Consider the following 21582-nt stretch of genomic DNA (forward strand, 5'->3'; position numbering starts at 1 on the left):
GTCCCTACAATTTTGCCAAGTTTTGTGGAAATCCATTCAGCCGTTTGAGCTAAAAGTGAGTCCAACCGCCCTATGGAAAACTCAATGTTAAAAACACGCTTTGGGACCCCCCTTTTTTCTCGGCCCCCCAAACTTTCAGGGGACGCCCAGAAACACAATGTGCCATTTTCCTGAAAATGTCAGCCAATTCCGTGCATCAACGCCAACGTTATTCAACATAGGATTTTTTTAAATAGGGATTTCTAAAAATTCTAACTATATATACCTACTGGCGACTGCCAGTAGGTACTATATATATATATATATATATATATATATATATATATATATATATATATATATATATATATATATATATATATAACATTTCTATGGCAAAATGAAACCCCTCATGTTGTTCCTTTGCAAATTAAATGTTTTAAGTGTTAACACTTTATTCCAATCAAGATGACTTCAGGTGTGCCATACTTTTGTCATAAGTAAGACTGTTAGCGCTCTAGTTGTTCTTTAGAACACTCTGGGACATTCTGTCACTAGGCGATAGTTGGGCTACATCTGGCTGATATTTGGGCTACATTTGTTTTTTTTTGTCTCTGGTGGCCATCTTTGGGCTACATTGGGCTACATTGGGCTACATTTGGGCTCTAACATATATATAGCCCAATGTAGCCCAATATATATTTTTCAAAGTAAATTTTTGTAAAAACCACTGGAGCATATATCTTGAGACATAGCAAAGGCACATCGGGCTACCAGTCCCTACAATTTTGCCAAGTTTTGTGGAAATCCATTCAGCCGTATATATATATATATATATATATATATATATATATATATATATATATATATATATATATATATATGCCATTATAGTGTCACATACTTGGTGTAAAAAATAGGTACATTATTTATTTTGATACTTTTTTTCAACCCAAGATTTGTCTTAAACTGACTTTAAGAACTAGTTTTCATCATGTATTTCGCTTCTTCACCTACTATGTTTACACAATCATCCTTCCACACATTAGCATCCAAGATCTAATTGCATATTGGAGGCAGAAATTTTCCTGAGTTCATTGCTGCTTTATGCAGTCTTTTGCCAACTTTCCTTTTATTTGTACAGGTCTACTGAGGACAATAGATAATTTTAGAACTGACAGGGTTATGTTTGGTGCCTCCACTTATGTGGTATGACTAAAGTATATACACCTTCTTGAAGTCAGACCTAGCCATATCCTCCTACCTTGTGATGAAGCATATCACCTCCACTGCTAGATGACGTACCATTGATCAGAACACTGGGTGACCTTAAGATGTAATAATGTGTATGTAAATTCTGCACTTACCATCCTCCCACACCTGTTGTTGTGCAAGTTCATAAGTGCCCGGGCATCTTTAACTTTTTTTTCTTTGGCATACACAAATGCTCTGGCAAATTTGATTCCATAGTGTATATTGTCACTGCAGCCTCCCCAGTTAAATTCTCCTTTCTCATCTCGGTCTGTGCCAGTCTTCTTTGGGTCACAGTTGCAGAACTTAATGTCTCCTTGGCTGCAAGCCCTAGTGATGGCATACACTACTCCAGCGGATGAGATCGCATATACGAAGGCTGCTTCTCGGCTACCTGTCAGATCAAAGAAGAAACAATTTGGGGGACTATGTTATTTTAGAAGATAAAAACTTCAAATCCGAAAATGTAATGTAGGCTACAACTGCAATGTAGTGTTTTACCAGTGCGTGCAAAGTATAAAAAATGCATGTTTAAGGAAATTTGAACTCAGGGATTTATTCTTTAAATATCAGATTGATAGAATGCAGAATCACACAGAACATAGTAGTGTTTGCCTAGCTCACGGTTAAAGGATTTATAAAATTGTGACTATCTTCACCTTTAAATGGATATTTTTAAAAAACCTGCACAAATCCTGGTGAGTGCAAAAACAGCATGTTGCACTGATGAAAACTTTTAAAGTGATATATTGACAAGTTTCCAATGTATGCCTAAAATGAGGTTTCAGTTCAGCTGCTGTTGTGAGATTTTCATAAATGGGATCATACAATGAACAGAGGAAGCCGGTGTAAATTGTTTCCCACCATTATTGAAATAAAATCTGGCCATGTTCATATCCAGAATGCAGCAGCTTTCCTCCTGCAGCCAGTCTTTTCGATTTGGACTGTATCCATCTGTTCTTGCTGATGCAAAGCAGGGCAAGTTTGTACTTTTTCATCTCTGCAGCCACCTGGGCTGTCTTGCCTGTCTTGTACATGGTCCTCACGTTCATGTACCAATAGTGTTGGTGGTGGTTGAAAGCAGGTATTCTGGACATGAGGAAGAGAATACCCCCACATACTCAGGCAGGAGTACTGATGCTAACACCAAGAGAGCTCTGATTAAATCATCTCAACAACGACCCGCACAAAAAAAGAACATGAATGTTATCTAGTGCTATGCACCTACAAAATGACAGCAAAGAAAAGGAAAAAGAACAATTTTACAATAGACTCCAGTCCATCCTAGAGAAATGCCTGGAGAGAGACATCACCATACTGATGGCGGACCTCATTGCCAAGACTTGAAGCCACAACACTTACAGGTTACGAAGACCTTTATGACCAACCATTGCCTTGGGGACGTGAACGAGAATGGTGAAAGGCTTGCAGATTTCTATGCCCTGACCGGTCTTTAGTGCATTCCCATACTAAAGAATTCACAAGGCAACATGGATGTCACCAGACCATTCAAAAGAGAACCAGATTGACAATGTCTGTATTGCCACGAAGTTCCGGAGGTCACTGTAGAATGTGACAGTGATGAGAGGAGCAGACGTGGCATCAGACCATCACCTTGTCTAAAGCTAAAGCTGACAAAACCATGAATTGAACTGACAAACCAATGCTAGTGATATACACCACCCTCCTCAAAGATGCACAGAAATGGAGTGAAAACTCAGTCAACCTTATTTATTTATTTATTTATTTATTTATGGAGCTTATAGAGCGCGCAGCTACCTCCGAAGGAGGTGTCCCGGCGCTAAGATTACATAACTGTCCCCATGAGGAGTAACCAAGATCATTAGTAACAAGAGACAGAGACCCCATAGAAAGCCAGTGGGAGAATATCAAAGAAATAGTGACATCAACCTGCCAGGAGGTACAGGGTCCCAAGAAACACCAAAATAAAGAATAGATCTCCACCAAGACTCTCCAAAAAATCCAAGAGATAAAGGAAAATAAATCTGTAGTTACCACGGGTCAAACAAGAGCAGAAAAGGCAAATACTCATGGTGAATACACCAAAACAAACATGGAAGCAAAGAGAAGCTTAAGAGCAGACAAGCAAAGATTCATCAAAGCCCAAAAAGCAACAAGCCAAGGAAGTTTGAAAGAACTCTACAACATAACAATTTTAACTCTCCGACAGATACAGCAAGCCAGAAAGACCTGTTAAAGACAAAGTTGGGAAGACAATCATGGGTAATAAAAGGTCAACAACAAAGATTGATGGAGCACTTTGAAGAACATCTGAAATACGTTGTGCACCATACCAATACACCACCGGGGTTTGCCCTAATCATTCCAACACAGCTGGGCAAGGACATGAAAATAGACACAAAAATGATGTGTGGGAAAAGATCCAAATGATTATCTGTAAGAAAAACAATCAATTAGTCCTTACATTGTAACCTAGCATTCACAAATCTACCCCAGATTGACTTTCACAATGAAACTTTATATCTTTTTTACATAAACATAAGAAAAATTAAAAACACGTTAGCATATTAATCATTAGTAATTACTAATCCCTTCCTACCCATATAATGTAAAAAGCACAAAAATATGTGCGCAATCCGTATTGGAGATAGTCCAGAACACACAAGGAAGGATTACTTCCAACCTCCTCCCAGTCCCAACAGTGTGTATCCGAGTGTCTTGCATGTGACTTTTAGTTAGTCGGATATGAGTTTGACACTTTTTGGCCCACTAAGTCGGGCCTCATCAGGACATGGGCAAAAGGAAGACCGCAATGATGTATGGGGCCAAAGAAACGGGCCACTGCCCAGCCGGGCGAGGAGCAGCCTCTTCATGCAGTACTGCTCTAGGTGTTTCAAAACTGTCTTTAAAATCTAAGTAAAGTCTTTTCTTTCCACGGAGCGTACTTACATGGGCTTCTGACTGATAGAAACACTTTTTATTTCAAATATAACAAGGCTTGAATGCGTTGGAGCATGAAGCGATCACTGCAGCTCCTGGAAGAGAGCCGGAATACGCACAGGTAGGTTTTCCCAACAAAATTCCTGCAAAGGCACTTAGCCTTAGGGCTAAGGCTACTAAGGGCTCAGCATCCTCCTCCTGTCATTGGAAATACCCAGTTTTTGGTGGGTGTGCACTCCAACGCAAAGTAGAAGTGCCTTCCCTTTTAGTAATGAATCATAGTAACTTCCATTTTTGGTTGACATTCACTTTTAATTTGAAGGTGAGTAATTCCATATTTAGGAAATAGAGTGCACCATTTGATGTGTGGTATTGAGTTTGAGAACAGTCAACATATGTTTTGTTCCCTCAGGTTGATATACCTTGGGCTTTCTCAAGGCTTGGAGAGTAAAAAAGCAAGCCGTGTCACGTCTTCATTAAAGAAACAGTTTGAATTCTGTATTTATCTTTGCCATTGGGTTGAATTCCCCTCCAGCGTTTTTTGGCTTTGTGTTAAATGAAAAGAGAAAAAAAACAAAAATAACAAAGCAAAGCCTCATACCGATGGCATTTCCGTTCCCATTCACATTTTCTCAAAGGTTATTCTTCAATCCGCAAATAAAACATAGGACCCACGTTCAAATAAAAAATAAAGTAGCCATCCTGTTTCTACTGTTATATTACAATTACCATAGCAGTTTGGTACATACCATAAGCAACTCCATTTGCACCTTTCCACAACAAACCACATTTTGTTAAAAAATGCTCCAGTTCCTAATAGGCACAACCAAAATTGCTCCAACAATCAAGTACCCCAACATTCTTTCATATGACAAGAAATTTCTAAAACGTGGAATGGAACAAAAAGCTCTACTTAAGATCAATGCCAAATTATATACAATGTATCCTTATGTTCAGAATCATTGCACTGATTTATGCACTGTAATGCTATTCGAATATCGCTAAAGTGGCAAAAAGATAAACATTAAAAAAAATGTTTTAGAACACTTAGTGAACACAAACTATTCATCAAAACATCAAACACTCCGATCCAAACTAAGTGCCGCACATAGTCTGTCAAATTATTCCAATATTCAAATTCCTTTTGAAACCGTCCTTGATCTAAAATCGAACCCTACAGTCTCAATTTCTACCGCTACACGCATAAACCATTGAACTACCGCAAGATCTGGTGTTGACATCCAAATATTCCTCAAAGTTCACCTCTGATATCTATTATAATATTGCCGCTATGCTTAGTTTGCACCTGTCACTTATTTCTGATTATTAATGTTTTCACTCCTAAAGTCAAAAGAGGAATTTGTCATGTGAGCCTATTCTTATTTTAAGGCCGAATTGCACCCCTATCGGGTCTGCCAAGTATTTCTACCACTAGAATGGCTATTGATAACCGTACCACCACCACTTGACATCATTCATTAAAAAGCGATAGAAAACCATCCTGAATCTGCTCAAAATAATAAACATTCCTTTTTCCAACATGCAGCTACCATTCTTTATCTGAGCTCAAACCTATTGGATTGATGTCCCCGTTATAAGCATATACCACTACACTAATGCAAGGCTGTTTCATTACCATCCGAAATTCCTAGTCATCAGTGTAACACAATTCTATGGTGCTACTATTTCTGGTGTGCTTACATATTTTAAGAGGTTTCTTCGGGAAAATACTAAAATGAAAGTGAAATACCAACAAAATATAGCACGTTGAGGAGAAAGGGAAGGAAAGAGAGAAAGTTGTATTTAAGATTCAGTCATAACAAAGACCTCCAATACATATATTGTCCAATTAACATTCTAATACATCGACCACCCTACTAGACCAGAAACAATTTTCCTATGGTCAAACATCATAATGTGATGTGAAATTCTCTGTCTACATTCACACCAAAGTTTACCGTACATAGAGAATCAATCCACCATGTTTCGTTCACTCCTAACCTTTGAATTCTGTTACCACTGCTGTGATGTCGTTTAATATGATCAATTCCCATGACAGTAATTCTAGACATGTCATTGGCCACATGCACTTGCTTGAAATGTTTGCCAATGGGGGACCTTTCCTCACAGTTCCTATTGGCATAGATGTGATTCTTGATTCTTGATTCTTGCTTTTAATGGTCTAATTGTAAAATCCACATATTGTTTCTCACAAGAACAAGTAATAAAATATAAACAGAAACCTGTATTAAAATTTATAAAACCTCTAATATTTAACCTTTTTCAGAAAATGATTGTTGAGTGAAAGTGATTTGGAATTAATTTTCAACATAAAACTTAGCATTATGAATGTATAATCACACTTCCTACAAAACCTGTATCTAATTTAAAGTATCAATCTGGTTGGGCAGCAGTCAAGTAAATAGAGCGAGCGCGGGCCGGTTTGATTCTAAGCCCATTCTGTTTGTAACTGTTTATTCTTAGTAGGGTTGTTTTTTATACATGTTAGTATTATTTGAAATACCCAAAAAAATTCTGTTAAGAAAGAAGATCCTCATGAAAGGTGACCTGATCTGTTGTGCATACTCTTATTTCAACCCCAGACAAAGTGTTCAACACAGTCATTCTGAACAGAATGAAGGAACAAGTCAACGCTCAGTTGTGATATCAGCAAGCTGGCATCCGCAAAGTTAGATCCTGTACAGATCAGCTTGTAACACTGTGCATGATCATTGAGCAGTTGATGGACTCCTACCTAGATGTTAACCTAATCAACTATGAGAAGACATTCAACAGCGTGGACAGAGAGACTCTTTAGAAACTCCTACGCCACTATGGTGTGTCAGATAAACTCGTAAAAATCATCAAGCACTCTAACGAGGGAATGACATGCAAGAAAGTCAACGGAGGACAACTTCCAAGTGAGGGCCAGAGTACGCGAGTTGCTCTCACCTTTTCTCTTGCTGCTGGTCATAGACTGGACCACAAGGACATCCACAGCTTCGACAGGAAAGGAGATCTAGTTGACACCTTGGATGCAGCTCAGTGACCTCTACTTTGCAGACGACCTGGCCCTTCTCTCCCATATCCATCTACACATTCAAGAGAAGACCGACATGGTGGCATAACAACTTGGCCCCAACATTCACATGGAAAAAACCAAGATGCTGAAGGCTAACATGGCAGGCACAATTGCAGCAGTGGCTGCTCCTCTGCTGAGGTGGATGAGCATTGCCCCACTGCTGAAAAGCAGTTATAATAATACAAGGTTATTATCTTTGTATTTGTTCATTCTGCGCAGCTTTGTGGAGTGGGTGGGGCCACTCTGCTCTCAGAGATATGCAATTACTGTTTGGCCAGCCCTCTGCGCGCTTCGCATGTTCTTAATGCAGGCTGCATTACAGCCTGCGAAGAGAACATGCCAAGGTCCCATTCCCTGGCTGAGCACTGATTCACGGCTTAGATTCTTAGCTACTTCCAGTGTGTTAGCTGGGGTGGACGCATCTTCTGGCCACCACTGGATTATAAAAGAATTGTCCTTCCCTATTAGCAGGATTCTGTTTTATCTGTATTACATTTGAGATGATTATTCTTCACCCAACGGAATACCTTTGTTTGGCCCAGCTTAAAGTTAAGTTCTGCTTTATTGTCGTCTTTATCTTAGGACAGGATCAGCTGCGTATCATCTGTATAGGATATTGTTTCGATATTAAAGGAAGATATTAGCTAAATAAGTGGGGCCATGTAGACGTTGAATAAAAGGGGCTCAGAGATTAGCCCTGTGGGACTACTGAGGTGACAACACGTTCGGTTAAAAGGAATGGACCTAGTGCTACTGCTTGTCTTTGGCTTGTCAGAAAGGATTTGATCTAGGCCGAAACAGTGCACCGATATGTCGCAATTTTTTAGCCGGGCCCGATATGTCACACTTTTTTATCCGGGAGAGGAGAAAATCTTGTGAAATAGTGTTTAATGCAGCCAACAAATCTATTAAGATTTGCACCGCATTTTTTCCTTGGTCCAGGGTAAATGTCAATGTGTTCACAATTTCTAGAAGTGCCGATTCAGTTGACTGCTTGGGGTGAAAGCCTGACTGGCAGGGGTGTAGTATCTTGGCGTTCTCAAGAAAGTTGCTTAGCTGTTTGTAGACCGGTCTTTCTGTAATTTTGCCAAGGATAGGTAATAAAGATATGGGGTGAAGGTTGGAGAGTGTCGATGGGTCCAAGGACTGTTTTTTTAAGGGGTTTGATGATTGCTAGTTTCCATTCTGCAGGGGCTGTGGCTGTGACTAGAGCTGAGTTAACTATGTTGCTAATAACTGGATTAATGGTGTTGGTGATCTTATGAATTACTATGGGTGGGCATGCATCAAAAGGCAAGCCAAATTTACAAGCAATAATGGCTTGATGTGACTATTAGGGGCCCAATAGGATGTCGGGCGGATTTCCTCCGCCAGGGTAGCGGTGGCCACCGCCACCCTGACAGAGGCAATCCGCCCGACATCCTTCCCTGCATTCCCCCGCCATATTACGATGGCGGGGGGGACCGCAGCGGTGGGAAACACCGCCCGCCTGTTTTCCGCCCCGGTCGCCTTGCGGTCGGGGCGGAAAAGGGATAACATGGTGGCGGTGTCTATCAGACACCACCAGCCATATTAGAATAGGCATTTTTCAATGCCTGTCCGTGGCGGCAATCCCGCCACGGAAAGGCATGCAGTGTTCACTCTGGGGGGCCCCTGTGGGCCCCCAGAGTGACGGCCAAAGGGGGGTGGCACACGGGGGGTACCTGTGGTACCCCCCTGCATTTGCATAATCGCAGCGACAGGCACCGTGCGGTGCCTGCCGCTGCGATTATGCAAATGCGTGCATTTGTTTTTAACATTGTGGCGGGCGGTGCAGTGAGCACCGCCCGCCATAATGTTAATTTGAGGAATGCGCCCGCCACTGTGGCGGGCGCATCCTAATGCCAATGTCGGGACCCCCGCCCTTTGGGCGGGCGGTCCCGATTTACGATGGGATGACGGGCGGGCAAAGTCCGCCCGTCATCCTAATGGAGCCCTTAAGGTGAGATTTTTTTCGAAGACCTGAAGGATTCATCCTGTGCGGGTGGAATCTGTTCAAAATTTAGGCTCAATATGGATAGGGCAGAGAATTATTTTTGAATGGTGAGTATTTTTTTCCTCGAAGAAGATACAAATCTGATCGCATAATATCTGTGATGGGGGGACTTCTTTGATTAGCGTTTTTGGATTTGTGAAGGACTTTACGATGGAGAAAATGCTTTCTTGTCGATTTGTGCATCTAGGATCTTTTTTGGAAAGTACTCTTTTTTTTGCTTGCTTTATTTGAAGATGGTATTTTTCCCTCTTATTTTGAAGAGGTTTAATTCATCTAAGGTGTGGGTTCTTCTCCACCTTCATTCTAGTTGTTTGCCGGAGAAGTGGAGCTCTGCTAATGTGGGTGTGAACCAAGGTTCTGAAATTTTGGTTTGTTGGTGGGTTGTTTTCAAGGTGCTAGTTCGCTACCAATGGATGTAATCCATGTGTGGAAGAGTTGGGTGTCCTGTCTGGTGTTTCATGACAGAGTGGGGATAGATGCACTTCCCCCGAATGGGAAGTCAGTGTTTGCAACCATCCTGGCCCAATTACGACTTGGTAATAAGAGGGATATTTGATTGGAGTGTACTTGTGTCTGAGGTATAGATTTTTATGTTCAGGCCCACACAGGCCACATTTATTTATCTAAAACACAGCGTTAAGCCTACAACCTCTTGTAGAGGCCGGCAGCGTTTGCAATGGTTCTTATGCTTGCGTAGCCACTGGAGCCGGCTCAAAGCCTTAACACAGCGCCGTGCCTACAACTCTCTCAGGAGAGCCGGCCGCGAGGCTTATGGAGGAGTAGACAGAGGCTCATCACACGCGGGCATGCGCCCACTATTCACAGGAGGTATATAACAGGCAACTAGCCCAACCGTAGTAAACAGCCCAACAGGGCACAGCTGTCTCCCAGCAAGACGAAGGCCAGAGCAGCAAGTAGGAAGAAAGAAAGTATAAGGAGCAAGAGAGTCTGAGGTCAGAGAGTAGTGAGAGGGGAAGGGATAGTGGCTGTGGGCGGCGTGTCTGGGGGCAAGGTGGGGGGGGGCTTGCTCTGCAGCGCGGGACACCGTAGTGTGTCTAACACTCAGGGACACAGCCTGGCAGGATCCGCAGGGGCAATGGCGTCCTCAAAGAGGCGTAGCGTGTGGAGTCTAGGGGGCATGTGTCGTGCATGTTGTATCGAACAGAGGTATCGCACTAGGGGTTTCCAAACTGCTGTAAAGCGTGTGTCTCTCAGCTGAAGCCTAGCCGTGAGCAGTTCCAGCGCGAGTACCTGCCAAAGGCGTACAAACCAGGATGCTATGGGCCTCGCTTCAGTACGTTTCCAATACAGGGCTATGAGTTGCTTAGCCGCCCCTAGCATGTGGAGTGCGAGTACCCAGTCGCTGCGGGTAAGTGCCTTGAGTGTGCTAGGGAAGATGCCGAGCAGTATTGTGGACACTTCTTCAGGTATGGGGAACCCCAGCACCCCTCTGATATGGCTAAGTACCTCCTTCCAAAAGATTGTCAAGGTTGGACACGCCCACCATATATGCACAAAGTCACCAGTCGCAGAGCTACATCTCCAGCACATCGGCGAGGTTTTAGGGAACATTTTGCTGAGACGCAGCGGAGTGTAGTACCATTGGGTGAGCAATTTATAGGCATTTTCCTGCTGCGGGACGCTGCGGTAGATCTTGGGAATATCGCGCCACAGCCTGCTCCACTGGGAGGGCTCAATGTCCGCTCCCGCCGTCAGCTGCCATTGCTTCTGGTACGGGTGTGCGGGGGTTGACTTAGGGTGCTGCAGTATGTGGTATATTTGCGAGATCAGTCTCTTCAGCCCCCCGAGAGAGCGCGCCAGGTTTTCGAAGGGTGTGAAAGCCCTGGTGGCCGCCTGATATACTTCATCTCCCGCGGTCCAGTGACGTAGCTGGGTGTGCTGAAAACCAGCCGACGGGGGGAGTCTGAACTCTTCCCTGCAGCCCTCCCAGGTCTTGGGCAGGCCCCCGAGGAAAAGGTCCCCAATTACTCTGCAATCTCCCTGTGTCCACACATCAAACGTACGTGTTTTGTGGGCCGGAGGGAATTGCAAGTGACCCACTATCGGCGTGTGCTGGGATGGGAACGTCGTGAGACCCCTGGGCACGGCAATCTTGTCCCATATATCCAGGACTGTTTTTGTAGGGACTGCTATGTAGGCGCTCCTATAGCGCGCCACCCGCGGGAGCCACGGCAGGTCCCATATAGTGCGTCCCGTGACCGCCCGGTCCATGTGGAACCAGTGCTTGTCACTTGCACGAGCACCCCACTCTACTACGAAGCGCAGGTGTGCTGCCCAGTAGTAGTGAACCAAGTTGGGGCATGCCAGGCCGCCCCTGTCCCTCGGTTCCATAAGGATTTTCTGCGAGAACCGTGGGCGTTTCCCGCCCCAGATAAAGGAAGTGATCTCTCGCTGGAGGCTCCGGATGCAATGAAGCGGAATCGGGGTGGGCAGACACTGAAAGACGTACAAGATTTTGGGCAGAATCGACATTTTGACCGCGTTTAGACGCCCCAGCCAGGAAATCATCAGAGGCCTCCACCTCCGGAGGTCCTCCAGAACCGCTTTACGACACTCCGTCCAGTTTACCGAAGACCAGGAGTCCAGATAGGGGGTCAGCGTGAGGCCCAGGTATTTAATTTGGCACTCCGCCCACTGGTAGGGCACCGCCGCCTTCAGCGGTTGGAGCTCGTCAGCGGGTATAGTGAGGTTGAGCGCCCAGGACTTGTTGTGGTTTATTTTGAGGCCCGATGCCTGTTCATATAGACACAGAACCTCGTGAAGCGCGGGCAGGGATTCACTGGGGTGTGTGAGAGTGAGGATCAAGTCGTCGGCAAATAGCGCCACTTTGTTGTCCCTCCCCCCGTGGGCTATTCCATGTATTCTGTGGTCGCGTCGTATCAGTGCCGCCAGTGGCTCCACCGCGAGGGCGAACAAGAGCGGCGAGAGCGGGCATCACTGCCTCGTACCCCTATATATCTGCAGCGGCGGTGTTAGTTGGCCGTTCACTCTGACCCTGGCTTGCGGCCCAAGGTACGGGGCCATAATGCTAGTTATCATTCTAGGACCTAGACCGAGCCTCCGGAGCACCGCTCTCAAGAAGGTCCAGTCCACCCGGTCGAAGGCCTTCTCCGCGTCAAGCGAGAGAAGGCAAGCCGGAATGTCCCAGTGTCGTGCCTTGCCCACCAGGTGTGCCAGTCGGCGTACATTGCCCGCCCCTTGTCGGTCCCTAATGAATCCCACCTGGTCCGGGTCCACAAGCCCCGGCATGTAGGGGTCCAATCGCTTGGCCAGAATCTTGGTATAGATCTTCAGATCCGTATTTAAGAGGGCGATAGGCCTGTAGGAAGCACAGAGCGCAGGATCTTTTCCGGGTTTCGGGATCAACGCAATCTCCGCCATTCCCATGTCGGAGGACGGGCCAGACGTGTCAGAGAAGGAGTGGTAAAGCCTGAGCAGATAGGGACGGAGCTGGGTTAGGAACACTTTATAAAAGATCAGCGGGAGGCCGTCCGGGCCTGGGGTTTTCCCGGTGGGGAGTTCCTTAATGGCCGCCGAAATCCCCTCTTCCAATATGGGCTCCTCCAGTTCCGCAGCACAAGCCGGCGGTAACGGAGTCCCCTCGTAATCGTCAAGGACCGCCGCTCGCGCCTCCTGCGATGTGGGTGCCCCCGCGTACAGTGAGGTGTAGTAGGCCACGAAGGCGTCCTGTTTTGTCTTCTCCGTGACGGCCGTGGAGCCATCCTGACAGTGGAGTTTAGCGATATGGGCTCTGGCTGTTCTCGCTCTGAGCCGTCTGGCCAACATATGCCCTACCTTGTCTCCGCCCTCATAATATTTTTGTTTCAGCGCTAATAAGGAGTACTCTGCCTTGTTAGTGCGTAGGAGACGCAATTGTCCCCTGAGGTTAGCTAGCTCCCGTCTGGACGCTAGGGAAGATCTAGTCCTGTCCCATGTCTCCGCCTGTTTGATTTTGCCCGTAAGCTGAGACTCCAGCTTGTGGGTCTCCCGTCGTCTTGCGATCGCTAGGGACGTGATGTGCCCCCGTATGGTGGCCTTAAAGGCGTCCCATACTACCGGGAGGGGTGTCTCGGGCAGATCATTGACGGTGAAGTACGAGTCTATGGCTTTGTGGATGCTATTCACATCGTCCGGGTCTCGGAGGACACCCGGTGGGAGGGTCCAGCGTCGCTCCCGAGGGCCGCACGCCAGGGGGTCCTGCAACGTAAGCTCCACATGTGTGTGGTCCGATAGCGAGATATCCGAAATGGCCGCTTGCAGTGTGTCCCGAGCAAGGTCAAGGGAGGTGAAAATGTGGTCAATGCGCGAGTATGTCCGGTGGGAGTGGGAGTAAAAGGTGTAGTCTCGGACCCCCGGGTTGTGGTAGCGCCACGCGTCGACCAGTCCCAAGTCCGTGAACTGTGACCTGAGCGTGGAGGACATCGCTCCCGCACCGCCGCCCGCGTTTTCCCCGCGATCTATATCTGGGTCCCACACTAGGTTAAAGTCGCCACCGAGGATTGTACGCGGTTCGTCAGACTGGAAATGGGCCCTCAGGAGTGACTGGAGATATTTGTCCTGCGACTGGTTGGGTGCGTATACATTACCCTGGGTGTATTGTGACCCCCTCATCTGCACCGCAGCCCGGATGAAGCGGCCATCACTGCTCTTGTATGGTTTGGTGGGCCCCTGCCTGCAGCCCGCTCTACACAAGATCGCCACCCCTGCCGTCTTGGTGTCAGCCGATGCCCAGAATTGTGTGGGGTATCTAGGGTGTGCCATGCGCTTAGTGTCCTTCCGTAGGAGATGCGTCTCCTGCAGAAATATGATGTCTGGGGAGTGATGGAGGAGGTAGCGCCATACCTGGTTCCTTTTGTTGGGGGAGTTCAGCCCCTTGACATTGAGCGATAGGATCTTTAGGGGCCTGGGTACAGTCACCGCCATAACACTAGGGGGGATACTGCCGCTTTATCACCCAGCACCCTCCACCCCGCATGGATGGGAAGAATCACCCCCCTCCGCCACCACTGCTGCAGCTCCTGGTATGCATCTGTAAGGGTCTCGGGACTGCCACTCCGCCCGAGGGCAGAAGGGGGGACAGCATAGGAACAGGTCGGGAGAAAAGTAGGAAAAGTAGGCAGAGTAGGAAAACAAAGAGAACAGAAGAAAAAGGAATCACGACGGGCCAACAGGGCCCTAGCACAATGTCCCATGTTCCGGACATCCTCTACCCGAGGGTTTGGATGATCACAGGAATGTCACTTCCTACGGGACAGAGTGGGGGGGTTCTGTTGAGAATGAAGGTCCCGGTAGCCACGGAGCCCGTCTGCCCCGTTGCCCAGGGCGGATTCAGGGGAAGTGAGTCTAGTGTATCTCAAAAACGGGGAAGGTTGAATAACTTCTACAGGAGTACCTGGATCCAGCGACGGGGGCAAGGTCCTGCAGCAAAGGTCCGCCAGGGCGTACCCTCTCGATCACCCCAAGGGGCCCAACCGCCGGCCATGGCCTCATCAGCTCCTCCGAGCCGCCTCTATTGTTCAGTTGACTCCCTGTAGAGGTTCGGCAGGTTGTAGGGCCAAGCATGCGCGTCCCCCTTGTTGCCGGGGTGTGGGAGTACGCGCAAGCCGCAGGGATGCAGGTGGTGCCAGAATGCCCATCAGTGAGCGTACGGACGCAGAATTTCCCATTCCCGCACAGGTGGTTGTAATGGCAGTTCCCTCGGCGATCGGTGGTCATCGAGACGTGGAGACTGGCCCATCGGGGGTCACGGTGTATGAGGTTTTGCGGGGTGCTCCTGGCGGTCGCTCTCAAGGGAGCGAATGTGGTCAATGATGTCTTGCTTGGCCTGGGATGCGGAGAGGTCGTCCTTCGGGGTCGTCCGGCGACGCCGGGTCACCGTGGTCCAATCCGGTCGGGCCGGGGGTCTCTCCTGTTGCTTGGGATGAGATGGGCTATGTTCAGGGGATTCCGAGAGCCCAATCAGTTGCGCCGCTTCATTGTAGGAGCGGAGTGTCCTGCGCTTGTCCCCCCAGCGAAAGATCAGGGCGAAGGGGTGCCCCCACTGATAGGGGATGTCGAGGGCCCGTAGTTTTTCTGTCACAGGACGGAAGACCCTCCTTCTATGTAGCGTGTTAGGTGCCAGATCTTGGTATATTTGGATCTTATGCCCTCCGAATTGCAGGTCCTGTTTGTCCCTTGCCGCTTTCATTATAGCCTCCTTCTCCGTGAAATAGTGTACTCGGGTAATTATATCTGGGAGAAGGCCCGTCTTGCCTCCCGCGCTGAAGACTCGATGTGCGCGGTCAAGAATTGGTGGGGAGGCCCCCTCTCCGCCTCGCACCTCGTGCAGGAGCTGAGCCGTGTAGGCCATGATGTCAGTCCCTTCCTTTCCGAGTGGTACGCCACGGATTCGGAGGTTGTTGCGGCGCCCCCTATTCTCAAGGTCCTCCTGCTTGACCTGGAGCTCGATGTTTTGCTCCTCTAGGGCCGCCACCCTCTGCCACAACTGCTCGACATCTTCAGTGCGTGTGTCAACAATTTTTTCAAGTCCATCGACCCTGTCTCCCAGTTCCGTGACTTCTTTGCGCATTTCCTTGACGCAGGTGTGCACCTCCGCCCGCAGGGATCCTATCTCGGATTTTAAGTCTGCCATGAAAGAGGACATGAAGGCCTGGGTCACCAGGGGAGAGTCGGTGACAGGTGGCGGCGTGTCTTCGGTTGGGGCCGACGCCCCCGCTTTGCCCCACATGGCCACCACCAACGTGCCCTTAGACGCCGTCGCCGGGTCTGCCTTGGCCCCTCCTCTGCCTCGGGTCATCGTCCACCCGGAGCGCAGTGTCCCTCGTCGCGGGCGCGGTTCCTCGATAGCGTCACCAAGGTGTGGAGATAGTGCAGGGCGCCACCAGCCCCTCACTCCGTCGCCCCGTTGCCTGCATAAGCCTTTAACAGCGACATTTGGGGGCCATCGAACGTACCTGCACAGCTGCTGGTGCCTGGAGTGTGGGGCGGTCACTGGTGAAACGGACCCGGCGAGGGAGACCGGAGAGCACAGACCGGAGGGCTCGGAAGTTTTGCCACCGGCGGGCCCGCCCGCCATCTTGGTCCTGTGACGGGGGACCGGCGCCTGGGTGACTGCGCCTCAGCAGATGCCCTAACCCCTGGCAGCGGCTGGGGATCGCGGACTGTGCTGTCCCACCCCGCGGGGAGCCCTCCGGTTGCCGGGCTTGAGCCCATGCGTGCCTGGGAGCCGACCTGCAGCCTCCTCGCGCTCCGGCAGCGCGCGAGGCCAAGATGGCGCCGCCCCGTAGCTGAGGACTAGCCTGACACCGAGGGTGGAACTGGACCCCCCAGACCAGCGGGAGCCCCCTGCGGGACTGCGGGGAGGAGAGGAGCGTCCGACCAACAACTTCACTCGTCCCTGAGGTGAGGGTCCCTGGGGTGAGCTGCAGCGGAGGGCCGGAGCCGGCTGGCCTTGCCTGACTCCAAGATGGCGGCGGTCCCCGAGACCCGCGGTGACCTGCAGCGCTGCATCTAGAGCCTTCAGCCCAGCGCTCGAGACACCCCTCTGGCCCGCCCTGCGCAAGGAGGGGAGCCCTTTGGACCTGCCCTGGTGACCCGACTGGGGGTGTCAGGGGACTGCTGCCCGGCGCTGCTGGACTGCGGCGGGGGCCACTGCTTAAGCCGCCTGCTGACTTGAGGCTCCTGAGAACACCGTATATGCTAACTCATTAAAGGAGGTACAACTACCTTACTGTGAGGCTCCTGGACTGGGCACTGCTTGGCATCCTGACCCCTCCGGCCGCTGCGACCACAGACATCTGTGCCCCCGGGGCTGGCCCGACCGGGCTGGAGCGAGGGACCAGAGCTGCGACAGACCAGTGAGTACCCCCGCGCTGACTGTGGGCCCCGGGGTGACCAGAGCCACTCCCCGAAGGCGACGCCATTCCCCGAGGGACGGAAGGAGTGACACTCGGAGCCCGAGGAGGGGGCTGACCTGTGGGGCGTGCTGGTGGAGACAGGAGGACCCGGGCCTGCACCCTGTCTTGCGGTATAGATTTTTAATGGAATTAGTGAATGGTCGCACCATACTGTGAATGGTCAGACCATACTTGAGGAGCTGAAATATAAACAACCAGTAAGGTGAAGTTAGAGCATACTCCATCAAGAGTGTGACCCGCCTGATGTATGGGTGCTGAAACCAGCTGACAAATTCCAAGAGTTTCTAGAATTTCAAGAAAGTTCTCTATGCCTGGTTCATTTTGGCATTCTAGATGGAGATTGAAGTCCCCTAAAAGTGTAAAATTAGAGTATCTGAGTGTAAGGTGACCTAATGTATCTTCTGTTGTTTCTAAAAATTCCAGGCTAGTGCCTGGCGGGTGATAGATCAGAGCTCCAGTAAAGGAGGAGGAGCCATTCAGTCTATAGCAAAAACCCAGACTTTCCGTCCCTTTCAGGTTGGCGAGATGTTGATGTGTTTCTGTCTTGTCTACAAATAGCGTATTGAGGTGTGAGTGCTTGCACTATATCGGGATTACACCAATCCTCAAGCCATGTTTCAGTGATAAACTGGAAGTCCAGTTGTGGCTTGACAATTGATTCTTTAATTTCTAGAGTGTGTTTGCACAAAGAACGTGCATTGATGAGCCCCCCGGTTCGCTGTTTGTTAGGTGGTGTGTCATTCATCAATTTGGGTCTCATGACTGTGAATTTGAGTTCCTTTCTACATTTGAGACATGTTAATGGGCCTCTAATTTTACCAGGTGGCAGGCCGCAATCACATTCCCCTCCTATATTAAACGTATTTAGGAGATTTGATGATATTTCAATACCTAGGGGAGATCGGCAGCGTGGTTGGCACTTACTGCGTTCTGGACGGGCGCAGATGGGCTTACCTTTAGCGTGCCAGCAACGTGCTCGCTGCCTGCGTCTGCTGCACGCATAGCTGCGTGCATCCATGTTGGCAGGCTCATTAAGTACTAGAGCCTGCCAACCACTAGAACGCTAAGACCCCCATGATGGCAGCTCCTAACAGGCCTTTTTCCCCTCGTCCCGGAAGGGAAGGTGTGGTAAAGTGCTGGGTGCTAGTTAATCACGAATCAGGAAAAACCCCAATGGTGCGTCCACAACCCGAGGACTCTGTGTGTTATGTGAGCAATTCAAATTCAAATTATGAAGTAACAACAGATTCAAGGTAAACAATATTTCATTCCACAGATTACATACCACAGATACCGTGGCAGACAGGATTGGTGAGAAAGGGTTCATTGTGTGCTTCGGGGAGCTGCTTTGAAGTCCCCCCCAACATTAAATGCACTTTTGGGTATAAGCACTGTGTCTATGACCCCCTAAAATCAGACACTACTAGACTTGTAACTGAAGCTCGTCAGAAGACTTCTTTATGGCTTTAGGGAGTCAAATGGACTGCTAATCTGGAAGGCTTGTTTTTCTTTTTGTTGCCCTGATGCATGCTTCTCTCTGCTGAAGGAGAGCTGGACTCTGCCTTCCCTCCAAGTGATCTCCATGGGCTTGCCTCCTATTTTCTGAAGCCTCAGGGACACAAAACACTTCCTGTAATTTTGCTGGTGCTGCTAGACTTGGCCATCTGTGAATCCTACTCTTGCCTGAGGTGCCTTTCCCAGTTCTGGGCCTCAGAAGTGGGGTCTGCAACTGTATTGCTACAAAACTGATGCATCATCACCAGTGCACCAGTCAGAACCAATGCAGTTCCCTTCGACACTGACGCAGTGCCGATCTGGAGATATTCCTGCAAGGCTCGAAGATGAAACAGGACCCGACTGTGAGGTTTGACAACAACGCAGCGCCGATTCAACTTCCTGACTGTGAGGTTCGACGATGATGCAGCCCCTGATCTGAGGTCCGGAATGCAAGACTCGAATTTGACGCATCCAACGGACTGTGTAAATTGGAACCAACGCATCTTACTGTCGACGACGGCGCTTTGCTCCGTCCAAAGTACTTTCTCTGTGAGCCCTGCGTGGGTCCTGTATCCAGCCTGCCCTCTACCGCAGTCGGCCTGAACTTTGGATTTACCCCAGTATAGCGTGATCAAAAGTAACCTTTTAGCGCTATTGACTTCTAAGCACTGTGTTTGGATTTAATCTTTAAAAATTCACATCTCGACTTCTACTGATTGGATTTTCATTGTTCTGGTCTTCCTTTACTAAGATGCAATTCTCTATTCTTAAAAAGCTGTGTGGAGTCTTTTTGCATTATATTTATTGTGTTACTGTGTGTTGCCCACATACTTTCATATTGCCTTTTTAGGTAAGCCTGACTGCTCTGTGCCAAGCTACTAGAGGGTGAGCATTGTATTTTCTTTAGTGTGCATTTAGCTTACCCTTCCTAGAGCGGTAGTTCCTGCCAGGCCTGGGTGCATACCTCAGCTAACCAGGAATCCCATTTCTAACACTGTCCAATACAGGTGTTGAAAATGCTGCGTATTCCTTTAAAAATATGAGTTGAGGTGACTTTATTGTTCCAAAACCTAATAACCACTTCAATAACCTAGGTATGGATAACTAGCCAACTATGACACCTCCAAATGCACTGCTTATGACATCACAGGCCACATATTTGATGATTTCACAGAGGTGTCAACAGCTTTTGTGTAGAACATCTAACGAAAATAACTCAGAGCTCGAACACCTCAGTCAAACATGCAACAGCCAAGAATGTAGGTGAATGATTCATTCAACATCCAATGTTGTCGTTTTTATTTGGCTTTTATTTGAAAATTGAATATTTGACAAAACAAATTAATTAAACACAAAACAAGGCAGTTTTGTGCAAGTCCTTGTGGGTGATTCCGATGTAAAAAGTGTAATTATGGTGATTTCAAGATGTTTTTTAAATTAACCAATGATGTTATTGAAAATACACAATAAAATTGTTCCATGAGGATCCAAAAATGATTAGGAAATTATTTGTCTTTGTTAAAATCACCCCCACCAGTTTGTATTCCAGAACTTGCAAGTCTACGTGCCAATTGAGGGAATATTTTTCCAAGTGAATTTAAATATTGTCCGATGTATATTTACATTATTTTCCAAATGTAATGTTGGATGCTAGAGCTTGAAAAGACAATTTATCTTCCTATGCAGTACAGTACCTTTTCCGAAGGGCCAGTCGCCATTATCACAGAGCTTTTTTTTCCATCTGGAATGTAATAATGTTGGGATCACAGACCTCCCAAACGCACTAAATCTAGAGCAGGTTGCCAAGTCTCCCCGTGGACAGTTCAGGAAGCTGCTGTTTTAAATGTGTTGCTTTAATATGCAGCTGTTTAATGGTGGTGTTAAACCGGCAGCACACGTCCTGTATGTAACAAGGGTAAACCTTGGAATGTAACTTCACTGTTCACTTTGCGGACATTCTTTTTTTTCTTTGCCTAGAGCACATTGTGTGGGGTGAGAAATACAAAATGTTTTTCAGAGGGCAGCAGTGCAAGATCTTAATCAGGGAAACTAGAACACTGGCATGGCAATGCCATCAGCACCATGCTGATGCGTCCTACTGTCCCCCATTCTAGCGCCTTGGTACTACTGCCTGCCAGCGCACGTTCCAACACACTAGTCTGATACACAAAGAAGCTAGGGTTTTAGGTGTAAACTGCAGCCCATGCACAATGTACTTATTGATTGCAAAACGCATATTTTGCCAATTAAGAAATATTTCCATCATGCCATGAGCAAAGTGTGCATGCAAATTAGTGAATTGCACAAACATTCCACTTGTGGTTATAATCTGAAGTTCTTAACAGGCTAGCTACCTATGGATATGGATAGTCCAATTCTTAGGTACAGATTTCATTTTCCCGTTTTGATAATTAACCATAGATTTTCTACTGCTCTTTGAGTTTCCAGCTTCAGATATATTTCTTAATACACCAGAAAGGAAAGAGGAATTGCTGGCGCCAATAAGGTAGGTACAGCGTGGCAGCTTTAAAAATAGTCCAGAAACAATGAAAATAATGACTGAAATGCTCAGAAATGTTAATAGCGGATTAGCTGAGTTGCAGGCAGAACTGAATAGTTAGCAGCATATCAGGAATCCTTGGGCAACTGCCTTCCATGGCGGTATACTTATTGAGGGAGAAAGAAGAAGACCTCGAGCTATATCCCAGCTATATGAACTCTAAAAAGATTTTACAATTGAGAATGGAACGCCATAAATACTTTATAGAATAGGTGTTCCATCTAAGTATGAGTCAACAATTTTTTACAATTCTACATTTACATTTAGGTGCAGGCCTTGTGCCAACCAAATAATATGCCTCCACCTCATGAAATCAGAA

General features: G+C 47.7%; 1 protein-coding gene across 2 annotated transcripts in view; it reads right to left on the reverse strand.

Moving 5' to 3' along the window:
• Positions 1–21582, reverse strand: part of WNT2B (Wnt family member 2B) — a 368678-nt gene that overhangs the window by 71515 nt on the left and 275581 nt on the right. For both annotated transcript variants that reach the window (XM_086923346.1, XM_086923347.1), the window contains exon 3: positions 1347–1624. In XM_086923346.1, coding sequence (XP_086779472.1) covers positions 1347–1624 — 278 coding nt within the window. The remainder of the gene's footprint in view (positions 1–1346; positions 1625–21582) is intronic.

The sequence above is a fragment of the Lissotriton vulgaris genome, chromosome 5 (genome assembly GCF_964263255.1).
Source record: "Lissotriton vulgaris chromosome 5, aLisVul1.2, whole genome shotgun sequence".
Classification (NCBI taxonomy): Eukaryota; Metazoa; Chordata; class Amphibia; order Caudata; family Salamandridae; genus Lissotriton; species Lissotriton vulgaris.